This window comes from Leucopleurus acutus (assembly GCF_964270905.1).
Source record: "Leucopleurus acutus genome assembly, chromosome: 13".
In the NCBI taxonomy this organism is placed as follows: Eukaryota; Metazoa; Chordata; class Mammalia; order Artiodactyla; family Delphinidae; genus Leucopleurus; species Leucopleurus acutus.
In genome coordinates, this window is record NC_139155.1 from 66,434,196 (window position 1) to 66,446,903 (window position 12,708).

General features: G+C 50.0%; 1 protein-coding gene across 1 annotated transcript in view; it reads right to left on the reverse strand.

Annotated features, from left to right (window-relative positions):
* The window catches only part of SFI1 (SFI1 centrin binding protein), a 78,996-nt gene that overhangs the window by 5,359 nt on the left and 60,929 nt on the right, over nucleotides 1-12,708 (reverse strand). The window contains exons 16-22 of the mRNA XM_082853117.1: nucleotides 6,840-6,921; nucleotides 6,344-6,522; nucleotides 5,577-5,652; nucleotides 4,978-5,073; nucleotides 4,489-4,565; nucleotides 3,555-3,657; nucleotides 2,262-2,358 (exon numbers count right to left, since the gene is read on the reverse strand). Of these exons, the coding sequence (XP_082709243.1) occupies nucleotides 2,262-2,358; nucleotides 3,555-3,657; nucleotides 4,489-4,565; nucleotides 4,978-5,073; nucleotides 5,577-5,652; nucleotides 6,344-6,522; nucleotides 6,840-6,921 (710 nt within the window). The remainder of the gene's footprint in view (nucleotides 1-2,261; nucleotides 2,359-3,554; nucleotides 3,658-4,488; nucleotides 4,566-4,977; nucleotides 5,074-5,576; nucleotides 5,653-6,343; nucleotides 6,523-6,839; nucleotides 6,922-12,708) is intronic.

Genomic DNA, 12,708 nt, shown 5'->3' on the forward strand with positions numbered 1-12,708 from the left:
ACTCCCTGACTAGAACCAGATATGCTGCTTACCACTGGGCCCTCCAAGGACCCCCCGCCCCCAGCCATAATCCTGTGCACAGCGACCACAGGTGTGCCAGGGCCCCAGCGGAACTGCCCACAAGATGCTGCTGGGCACATGAACGAGAAGACCCTGGGTCTGAGGGAGTGGGAGGCAGTGGCCCCATTTTCCAGAGAGGAAAACGAGGCTCAGAGGCCCAGGCAGCCTGAGACAGGCTGGGGAGAAGCAAGGTGTCTGCTGGCCGTGTCCTGCCCGGGCTCCACAGGCAGGCAGGGGCCACACCCTGCACTGCATCTGTGTCACCAGATTCTCTCTTGAGGGAGCGAGCACTCTCTTCTGATTTATTTCCTCTTCTTCAGCCCCAAGAGAAGTTTCTTTTAGAGAAAACAGAAGAGAGCTGACCCCAAGGCACAGAGGCCAAGATGGGGTTGTCCTCCAGGACCTGCCGGAGGTGGGCAGGGAAAGCCACGTTCACAAGCTTGGAGGCGTTAGCACTAAGTGCTGAAATTTCCCAGGTCCTGCTTTATGCGGGGATATCTTAGCCTCACTGGACCCTCGTGATCAACTCCAGAGGCAGGTACTATCATCCCCATCCACAGACGGAGACACCAAGGCTGAGAGGAGGCCGTGCCCGAGGTCGTATAGCCAGCAGGCGGCCCTGCCTGCACCTCTCAAGCACCGATCAGCGTGAGTGTCCACGACTCTGTCCTCCTGCACCACCTAGCCCAGCCCTGGACCGCTAAGGTGTGCCTGAGACTCAGAGGCCTTAATTAAGCCAAGACATGGTCCCACAGGTACTGACTGCACATCTGCTGTGTGCTGACAACACAGTGTCTTCTCACATGGTCTCCCCGGTCCTCTGTACCAGCCCTAATGGACACAGCGAGCCCAGGGCCAGCCACGTGCTGCCACCCCGTCTAAGGAAAGCTGCTGCCTGCAGGCCAGCGGAGGGAAGAAGCTTTAGCTGTGTCCTGTGCCTGTCACCTCCCCACCGTGGCCGCCTGACCCAAACTGGAAGGCCCATGCAGCACCGGTGCCAAAACTCTAGTCCAAGCAGAGGCCAGGGACGGGCTGAGCCCCTCGGCATCTTTCCTGGGAATGACTAGAAACACAGCCCTGGTTTCCGGGGCAAGGGGCAGCCTGAGGACACAGAGAAGCATGCTGAGGGCGGACCAGGTGCGGGATTCTGGACCCCAGGATTCCATTCAGGGGGAAGCAGGATCTGTGTTCATCAACACAAGAAAATAGTCAGAACCAAACCTAAGTGGATTGTCCTGGAACAAATGCTATTAAGCCAATTTAACAACGTGGTCCGTTTTCTCTCTGGTCTGATTTAAACCATTTCCATTTGTTTTCTCATTTATTCTAATAGGAGCTGCCTCTTTAGAGCATCAGACTCCCCGCAGCAGAGCCAAGGGCCTCTGTTTCCACGCGTCTCTTGAACAGAGGCTCCATCTGGACCGTTTCCCAGGCTGTTTGTTCGGCAGGTCACGGGACTACCTGGTGCCAACCAGGCAAGTCCCTGCTCCCGAAACGGGCAAGGAAGCGGACTCTGACACGACGGGGCTCACTTGACAAGCAGCCGCCGCCTTCCCATCAAAGCGCCCCACCCCGGCAACCCCCAAGTCCCCCCTTCCAGCTCCGTGTCTGCATTTCTCTGTAGGTCTCAAGCCTTGGCCTTTCATTTTAATATAAACTGGTTGGCAATCAGTTGGGAAGAGAAAGTGAAGATGTACTGGACTGAATAGTTACTCCCTACCAAGTTCACGTCCATCCTGGAACCTCAGAGCTGATGTTATTTGGGCAGAGGGTCAGTGCAGTGCAGTAACTGACAGCTAAAGTGGGCTGGGGCTGGGCCCTTAATCCCGTATGACTGGTGTCCTTCTAAGGAGAGACACAGATACACAGGGAAGACAGCCATGTGACAACAGGGCCGAGGCTGGAGTGACCTGTCTACAACCTGAGGAACAGCAAGGATTGCCGGGAGCCACCAGAAGTTGGACAAGGCAGGAAAAGGGGCCTCCCCTAGAGCCTTCGGAGGGAGCACAGCCCTGCCGACACCCGAGTTTGGACTCAGAGAACAATTTTCTGTTGTTTTAAAGTCTGTGGTCCTTGGTTACCTCAGCAACAGGAAGCTAATACACATGAGAAAGAGACAAGAGACTGAGGGGAAGCACCTTGGGAGAATAAAGAAAGCTGTGTCCTTCACAGGCCTCTCCTCAGCTTCCGGGCCCACTTACCCCTATTCAGCGCCACCTGGGCGTCCCTGACAGCCTGGCCCTCCTGCTGTCGGTAGTATATCTGCACTGACACTGCCTCCCGCCACGCGATCAGGACCTATGGGCAGAAGAAGAATAGAGGGGTGATCACGGCATGTCCCGACTCCCCGGGGTCACCCCAGCTCTGCAGGCAGCTCCTTGTGGAATGAGGCCAGGTGTACGGCACTCACACACGTTCCAGAAAGCGCCCGCCGTCCACGCAGATGGCAGGCAACCATGCCCAGCACCCTCGCTGGAAGCCCTGTATCTCAGGCGACAGGACCAGAGGAGCTAAACTTCATACCATGTCACGAAGAAGTCAAGTCCTCACGTGGGCTTTCATTCTACTATTTGTTAAATGGAAGCCTTACGTTTCACGCACTTTCACATATGAGGTACATACGAAATCACAGTAGCAGAACACAGTAGCAGAACACAAATCACACGCCTGCTCCCCAGTCACGAACTCCATCCCCCCACAAAGGCCTCCTCCCTTCTGAGCCCTGAAGCCAAGCAGAGTCCTGACCGTCCTTCCAGGGGGAGGGGACACACATGCTGGCCTCGGAGCATTCCTGAGAGCAGACTGCACCCTGACCATGTGTAATTAACACTCATCTGTGGAGGCTCCAAAGCTGTCAGCACCAGTTCTGGCCTGCCAGTGCGGGGCTCCCAGCGAAGTGCTTTCTTCTAAAACACCCCAGAGTCCAGGGACCACCTCTGTCATGTCATTTGAGTCTCCTGTCTAGTGACACGTCTTCTTCTCATAGCCATGTCTCTCCCCCAGCACGTGGGCCCAGGCCACACCAAGTGGCATTTTGGGGGCCACTTCCCAGCGACAATGACCAATGACCTCACATTCCTGGATGCTCTACAGAAAGCCCGCACAGTCACGAATCCCGCAAGGCCGATGAGCAGGATGGGGGAAAGGGGGCACCCAAGCATCCTATGCCCACACAAAGGGACAGAGGTGTGGTGACTTACACGATTTGTCCCAGCGGAAAATTCCATGTGTGTGGGAAATACTGGTTCTGGTAAGAGCTGGTTCATACTCACTACATGCCATGCTTTTGTTTTAACGGATATTGGTCCATACTTCAGTACAATAAACGAGTGAAGAAACCCACCTGCGGGCACAGCTGTGTGTGCTGGAGAAGGGAGCCATCTCGTTTTCTAGGCTCCTCATTCAGCTCAAACCTCCACAGCCACCCCCCACGCCACCCCTCACAGGAACACGGCCCCCACCCCCCGGCGACCAGCTGGCTTGCCAGGGCTCACCTTGGAGCACAGGGTCCTTTTGTAGTGAGCTGCTGCTCGAGAGGCTTTCTTTGCTTCGTCCGCTTGGGCCAAGGCATTCTCTCTCCAGCGACGTAATGCACCCCTGCGGTACATGGGGGGACAGGGTGATATGGATGTGAACAGTGCGAGGCTCTTCAGCCTGGTCCTGAATTGAGGTCTCCCTGTGCCCAAGTGTATCTGTCGCGCTGACAGCCACGTTTACGTTGACTCCACACCCTGCACACGGCTGAGCTGCTCTGTGCAGGTGCCATGCGAGCACCACAGGCACTGCAGCCTCGTGCATTCACGCACCACGGGGAATGCTAAGCCGTTTCCAGGTGACGATGACACAGGTGATGCACCCATGATAAGAGAGGTGGAGACGGGGAAAATGGAGGAAGGGCACGGGCAGCCTGGAACAGCACGTGCTGAACAAACACAGAGGCAGGAAAAGAGCGAGCGGAAATGAGGGAGGGAGTAGTTTAGAGATTGGCTCAGCAGGAGCTGCGGGACAGGCTTTGGAGGCAGTGGAGCCAAGGGGTATAAGTGAGTCCACGGGTGTGAGAGACACAGATGGTCCCAGAGGCTGGGAGAAAGGCCTGGAGAGCCGGGGGTGGGGGGACTGACTGGGAGCTGAGAGGAGGTGAAAAGGCGAATCCTGCAGGTCTGAACTGGGCAGGGAGAGGCGCTCAGACGAGCAAGACACGCAGGAGATGGCTCAGCTGCTTCCCAGAGGCCCTGCTCTGCACAAAGTGTGGGTGCAAGACATGAGGGGCCCAGGAAACGGTGCTTGCTGTGGAAAAGCCAAAGCCATGCTCTGAGCAGCACGAGGCAGCCAGGCCCCATCGCCTGGCCCTCGTCAGGGCCCCCAACCCACCCGGGTCTGCAGTCTGTTCCCTGTTCCTCAGGCTGGGCTGGGGCCATGGAGACTCACCGCAGCAGCCGCCTCTCGTGCCGGCTCTCCCTGGCTGCCACCTCCTGAAGGACGCTCCGCACCCGGCTCTGGTAAACCTGCAGACGACCAGGAGGACTGGAGGCTACCCCAGGCCCACACCACTCCCCACTCTCAGGCAGCCGCAGAGGTACAGGGGCTGTGATGCCCAGAGCGCTTACCACAGAGGGCGGGGAGTGGGCAGGAGCCCACCCAACAACAGGGAGATGACTTGCTAAGCTCTCACCTGGTGAGTCCAACCACTGGACCCCTGACAAGGAGTCCCCCTGGTGGTAAGGCTGGTACCCTGGGCAAGGATGGGAGAACTTAGCTCTGCAGTTTAAGACCCACTGGCCAGGGCACTTGCCCTGAGTCTTGTGGAATTACTACTCTGTTTTGGGAGGGGCAGGAAGAAAAAGGAAGGGAAACAAAGCCTCCAGAATCCCCCTCCCTACCAGGCAAGGAGATTTGGAGGAAAGCAGCATCTCCTACCCCCCAGGTCTGCAGCGCGCTGTACAGCAAGGTGTGCTGGCGATGCAGGTCGGCTCGCATCAGCTTCTGCTGCTCGGCACTGTGCAGGGCCAGGCGCTGCGGACACAGGAGACAGCTGGCTGCTGTGGGCCCAGTGCCAAGGAGGGCTCGGACGTGCCTCCGTTTCACACTTCGTTTGGGGGAGCTTGGGTAAGGTGCTTATCAACCTCCGAGCCCCAGCATCTGCCTCCATAAACGTGCTCCTCTTAGGGGTTTGTGAGGCTCACAGGGAGCAAGTGCCTGGCTGTGGGTAAACGCTGACCAATTTCAGCTTTAACATTTTTCATCCTGAAGAGGATGCCTGTGACCAGTTAGATCAGGAACTTTAAATTCAGAGCGTTACGGAAGAACAGCCTGGCAGTTAACAGAACATGGAACTGTGAGCCAATCATCTCATGAAACCAGGTTAGCACTGCACCTGCACCCTGGCCTCCTCCCCACACTCAGAAGCAGGTGGTTTCCGAGGGACCGTGGAGGAGACCGTATGTTCGCCCTGAGCCTGACACATGGCTCCACCTGCCCATAACCCCACGCGGGCCGCACTTGTGCCAAAGCCTCACCTCCCTCCACCTGCTCCAGGCCCAACACAGGAGCTGTGCCGCGTGGAACCGTGCAGCCCGTGCCCTGCCCGTCCTCCTGTGGGGAGACAGTCAGTGCTCAACCCAGGTCCTCCAAAGGCCCTCTCGAGGGGTACTCCTTCGCAGCCCCTGGCCCCTGCTCAGTGGTTCTTCAACATGGACGGGAACGAAGACCCTTTCAGAAGAGCTGCCAAAGGATTTAGGTTCTCCACCCAGAAAAGCACACATAAAATCAAATTTTTGTGGACAACTTCACAGGGCTCTGTATTCGTGTGGTAATAGGTAACTGAAGAGGAGGTTAAATGTGGCCAGAGTTTGAGAGGTGAGAGACCCTCAGAGCATGAAGGAGATCTAGAGAGGAACCAAGGCAGGATGACGCCTGCAGGGAACACAGGGGCACCTGCCCTGGCCCCTAACCACATGGCGAGGTAAAAAATGCCACGACCTGCCCCTGGGCACGGTTGCTTCGAATGGGCCCCAATCAGTGAGCAGGATGTAGCTGATGGACAGGACCTAAGATCCACAGGCACATCTGACCAGCCGAGTTCCTGAGTCCAGAGATCCATGTGGTGCCCCAGGAGCCTCTCCCTACAGCCCTGGTCTTGCTTAGACTGTTTCAAGTTGAATTTCCAGAACTTAAGACCAGAGTCTACGCTAACACGACCCCTCAGACTGATGCTCAGTGCTGCTACTACAGTCAAAGCTGCCCTGACCTGGGAAGGGCTTCAAAGGCAGAAGCGGCCACTCACTCTGTTCTGAGCCCTCGGGCACTCTCTCTCCAGACACAGAAAGCCTTCCTGAGCCACCTGAGGCGGTGGTGGGCACAGGCCACTGCTTGTCGCTGCCGCTCCAGGCGATGTGCTACTGCTTGCTGGCACCACATGGACCAGGACCTCCGCAGAAACTGCCGCTCTGCGTGGAGTATGGCCTGCGGCAGGGAGAGATCAGAATGGGTCAAGTAGGAGGCGACACAGAAGCCAGGGAGTCTGCACGCCACAAAGGATGACCAAGGCAGAAGAACTGGATGTGCAGGAGCTGCTCTGGCCCAGAAGCCATCTGTAAACTCCACTGACAAAGGAAACAGATGCCCAGACCCTGCCCCTGCCTCATGAGTCCTGTTCACAGGCAGGTCGCCCTTCAGGGTGGGTCTGGGTCTGGATAGCGTCCTAGGAGGGGAGGCAGTGAGTGCAAAGGCTTGAAGCAGGTCCTCCCGGTCCCAGTACCTCCTAGGGGAGAACCACTTACCATTCTCTCTGCCAAGCGGTGTTCTCGATGCTGAGATACCTTCTGACACCAAAGTGCAAACAACCGCTTCTCTAACATCACCCTAAAAGAACCCAAATGAATAAGAGTAAACAACTCCAAAAGAATGAGAAGTTCCAAATAATTGGATTTTTTCTTTTATACGCTTCCATTAAGAGCGAAATAAGCCTAGGTGGGGAGGAAGGAAAGCATACAATAGACAAAAACCCCACAAATGACCCAACACATTCCACATTATTTCTGGCCTCACCCAGACGGTACGAAAAAGACTCAGACTTTGAGACCCTATTTCTTCATCCACCCCACGCTGAATCACCAATGGTGCTCAACGCTCACAGTGAAAGTCTTTCCAGTCCATGCTGAGCAGCCAGGCTGCTGCTATACAAATTCTTGGGGGAAGTAGTTAAAAAAACAGATGCCAGGGCTTTCCTGGTGGCGCAGTGGTTGAGAGTCCACCTGCCGATGCAGGGGACACGGGTTCATGCCCCGGTCCGGGAGGATCCCACATGCTGCGGAGCGGCTGGGCCCATGAGCCATGGCCACTGGGCCTGCGCGTCCGGAGCCTGTGCTTCCCAACAGGAGAGGCCACAACGGTGAGAGGCCCGCGTACCGCAAACAAAACAAAACAAAACAAAACAAAACAAAACAAACAGATGCCAGACCCCCAAAGCTGAGCTGGGCCCTAGGAAATGGAATTTTAAACAAGTATTCCAGGTGAGGTGAAAAGAGAGACAGGTTTGTCACCTTTGCCTACTTGCACACCATAATGACATCAAAACCTGCAAAAGCAGCACTGGGATGACTGGTCAACAGCCTGCAGGGGATGTGTCTCAGCAAAGCCATCAGGACTGACACTGTGGGACAGAAGAAGACGGCTCCCCTGGCATTTAACCCATCAGACACACCACTCAAAACACTTCCAACCACGACACAGCAACTGGTCCTAGGCCTGCCCTCCAGCCATGTGTATTACAAAATGGGACAAGCTATATGAAGCACCTGCTTCCAGGCACTGGGCAATAGGCAATGCACACGTGATACTTAAGAGATGGGAAACATGCAAGGTTAGCCCCTTGGCTGCCCAGGCCCTCTACTGGGGGCAGTTTCTGGGCACTGGAGGCAGGGGAGGGAGTCCAAGGAGAGCACGACAGTCTCACTGAGCTGAGGCAGAGACTGGAATTCGAGACCAGAGAGGAGGAACTGGGTGGACATGTGTGGCCTTCCCAGGCCTGGGCGGTAGTGACCCTACCCCACCCCCAGGCATGCTCATGGACACCTTGTGCCCTCCACAGATGAGGCTGCACAAGCAGACTCCATGAGCCCTAGCAGAGCAGCTGCTGCAGAGCTAAGAGATGAATGGAGATACCAGAGGTTGGACAGGGCTGGGAGAGGGAGTTCTGGCCTAGTCAGAGTGAAGAGACCTCCCTGGGAACCTCAGACTCAGAAAGCCTAGGCCCTAAGAATAAAAGTCATGCCCTAACCCTGAATACAAAATAAAAAAAGACCCACACAAACCACACTGGACAGGATCAACAGGAACCACCAGAATAAACATGAACTGTCACCTGCCAGAACAAAATGCAACACATTGAAAAGAAGCTGAAAATAATGACCCAAATGTTGGAATTGGCAAACACTTAAAAAGAGCTATTATATGTAAGTTTTGTATTTTAATGAAAAGATGAACAGAATTAGTTACCAGACAGGGACTCTCATAAGAGAAACAAACTACAAAAAAAGAACTAAATGGTTTGGTGGTTCCTCAAAAAGTTAAACACAGAATTACCATATTGATCCAGTAATTCCACTCCTAGGTATATAGCCAAAGGATTAAAAGCAGGGACTCAAACAGGTGCTCACAGCAGCATTATTCACAATAGCCAAAAGGTGGAAACAACCTATCTATCAACCTGACCTATCTATCAACACATGGATGGAAAAACAAATTGTGGTATGTCCATACAATGGAATGTTATTAAGCCATAAAAAGGAATGAAATTCTTACATGTGCTACAATACGGATAAACCTTGAAAACGTCATGCTAAGTGGACTAAGTCAGGCACAAAATGACAAATATTTTATGGTTCCACTTACGGGAGGTACATAGAATAGGCATTGCAGAGACAGAAAGTAGGTTAGAGGTTACCTGGGCTGGGAGTAGATGAGAGTGAAAAGTTACTGTTTAATGGGTACAGAGTTTCTGTTTAGGATGATGAAAAAGTTCTAAAAGTGGATAGTGGTGATGACTGTATAATATTGTGAATGTACTTAATGCCACTGAATTGTGTACTTGAAAATGGTTAAAATGGTAAGTTTTAAAAAAAATTATCTTAATGATTCAGTTTATTTCAGTGGAATATTAGAACTGGAAATAGATGCATATGTATATATACATGTTTTAATTTAAAAGTAAATGGAAAATAAAGCCAAACAAATTGAAGAGGGAAGATTTGAGGAGACTAATCAACTAAGCATCTTGAAAACGTAACTTCTCTTTGAACTAAGAAATATTATATCCTTTTGGCAAGTCTTTCCTTTCAGTATAATAATAGCTACTAAGACATATAACTTATTTATTTTAGGTCCAAGAGACATTCACGGATTAAGATTAAAAGATAAATTCTTTCCCATTCCTCTCTTCTCCACATTTTCCTTCCATTTTCTCAGCTTTTATTTTACTGTCTGCTGTGATGCTATGTGTATAACTCATTTTTTAAAAAAGAATTTATTTATTTTTGGCTGCACTGGGTCTCTGTTGTGCACACAGGCTTTCTCTAGTTGCGGCGAACGGGGGCTACGCTTTGTTGCGGTGCACGGGCTTCAGTAGTTGTGGCTTGCGGGCTCTAGAGCGCAGGCTCAGTAGTTGTGGTGCACGGGCTTAGTTGCTCCGCGGCATGTGGGATCTTCCCAGACCAGGGCTCAAACCCGTGTCCCCTGCATTGGCAGGCAGATTCTTAACCACTGCGCCACCAAGGAAGTCCCCCACAACTCATTTTTGACTGAAATACTTCCAACTATCAAATGATACAGTAGACAAAAACACCAATTGACAAGACAATTAATTACCTTTACAGAAATCTTGCCAATTTATACTGAAATATTTAAAATCATGTTCTTTACACCAAAATGAAACTAATTTTATATTTTAAAAAAATTAATAATTACAATTCCTCTTTGGTTGTTTCTTTTGTGATTGTAATAAATACATAAAATACTGAGCAAACTTCACCTTTTAAAATATAAAATGGTAAGTTTTATGTTACATGTTTTACCACAATTTTAAAAATAAAAGGAAGCAAATGAAAATCCCAGAACTGATAAGTACCGTATCTGAAGTAGAAAAGTCACTGGATGGGCTACAAATTAGAAACTGCATAAGAAAGACCACTGAACTTGAAGACACATCAAGAGAAAAGTATCCAATCCAAACACCAGAGAGAAAAAGGGAAGAAAAATATTGAACAGAGCCTCGGTGACCTGTGGGACAATATTAAGTGGTCTAACATAGTATAATTTGAGTCTCAGAAGGAGAGAAGAGCAGATATAGGGTAGATAAATTACATGAAGAAATAAAAGACTTCCCAAATTTGGTTGGAGTGGGGGTGGGGTGACACCTCTGATCCAAGCAGCTCAGTGAACCCCAAGCAGGACAAACATAAGAAAACTACACCTAAATACATCACACCCTAAATGCTGAAAACCAAAGATTGGTAAGAACGTCTTAAAAGGAAAGGAAGAGAGATTACATTCAGGGATACAGTACAAATGACACGTGACTTTTCATCAGAAATAATGGAGGTGAGAAGACAACAGAACACTGTCTTAAAAACACTTGGACTGATTCACTTTGTTATAAAGCAGAAACTAACACACCATTGTAAAGCAATTATACTCCAATAAAGATGTTAAAAACAAAACAAAACCAAAAAAACACTTGGAAGTGAGGGGATGGAGAAGACAACTCATTGTTCCGTAGCCAGGGAAAAGTCCTTTAAATATGAGACAGTGAAATGAGCATAAAACAAAAGCTGAGATGGTTCATCTCCAGCTAACCTGTACTCTATAAAAATGCCAAAGGAGGGCTTCCCTGGTGGCACAGTGGTTCAGAGTCTGCCTGCCAATGCAGGGGACACGGGTTCATGCCCCGGTCCGGGAAGATTCCACATGCTGCAGAGCAGCTGGGCCCGTGAGCCATGGCCGCTGAGCCTGTGCGTCTGGAGCCTGTGCTCCGCAACAGGAGAGGCCACAACAGTGAGAGGCCCATGTACCGCAAAAAAAAAAAAAAAAAAAGCCAAAGGATCTTCTTCAGGATGAAAGGAAATGATACAAATAAAACCCACAAATCTACAAAAAGAAACAAAGTACACCAGATATGTAAAATATGTGGGTAAATATAAAAGACTATATTTTTTCTTCTCCTTATTTAAAAAAAATAATTCTGATTGTTTAAAGCAAAAATAGTAACATTGTATTGGGTAAAAAGTATTGTAGACACAAAATATATGACAACAAATACCATCAAGATAAAGAGGAAACAAATTTTACTATTTTTATGTTCTTACATTTAACATGAAGTAGTACAGTAGTGTTCTAAATAGGGCTTCCCTGGTGGCACAGTGGTTAAGAATCCGCCTGCCAATGCAGGGGACACATGTTCGAGCCCTGGTCCAGGAAGATCCCATATGCCGCGGAGCAACTAAGCCCCTGTGCCACAACTACTGAGCCTGTGCTCTAGAGCCTGTGAGCCACAATTACGGAGCCCATGTGGCACTACTGAAGCCCGCACACCTAGGAGAAGCCACCCCAATGAAAAGCCTGCGTACTGCAACAAAGAGTAGCCTCCGCTCGCCACAACTAGAGAAAGCCCACGTGCAGCAACGAAGACCCAACACAGCCAAAAAAAAAAAGTATTCTAAATAGAACTGTAATAAGTTAATGATGCATACTGTAATTCCTAGAACTACTTTAAAAAAATACAAAAGGTAGACCCCGAAATGCCAAAGCAATCCTTAGAAAAAAAGAACAAAGCTAGAGGTATCATACTCCCTGACTTCAAATTATACTACAAAGCTGTATTAATCAAAACAACATGGCACTAGCAGGAAAAAAAAAAAGACACACAGATTAATGGAACAGAATTGAGAGCCCAGAAATAAATCCACACATATATGGACAACTGATTTATGATAAAGAAGCAAAGAACATACAATGCAGAAAGGATAGTCTCTTCAAAAAATAGTGTTGAGGGCTTCCCTGGTGGCGCACTGGTTAAGAGTCCACCTGCCGATGCAGGGGACACGGGTTCGTGCCCGGGTCCGGGAAGATCCCACATGCTGCGGAGTGGCTGGGCCCGTGAACCATAGCCGCTGAGCCTGTGCTCCTCAACGGGAGAAGCCACAACAGTGAAAGGCCCGCATACCGCAAAAAAAAAAACAAAAACAAAATAGTGTTGAGAAAACTGGACAACCACATGTAAAAGAATAAAACTAGACCACTATTTTACAGCACACACAAAAATTAACTCAAAATGTATTAAACACTTGAATGCATGACCTGAAACCATAAAAATCCTAGAAGAAAATACAGGCAGTACAACCTCTGACATTGGTCTTAGCAATATCTTTCTGGATACACCTCATTCAGGCAAAAGAAACAAAAGCAAAAATAAACAAATGGACTACGTCAAACTAAAAATCTAGGTAGAAATAACAAAATAAAGAGCTTACATCAATTAAAGAAAAATAAACAAGAAAATTAGCAAAAGTTGGCTTTTTAAAAAAACAAATTCTTAGCAAGACTGATCAAGAAAAAAAGAGAAAACACACAAATTACCAAAATCAGGAATGAAAG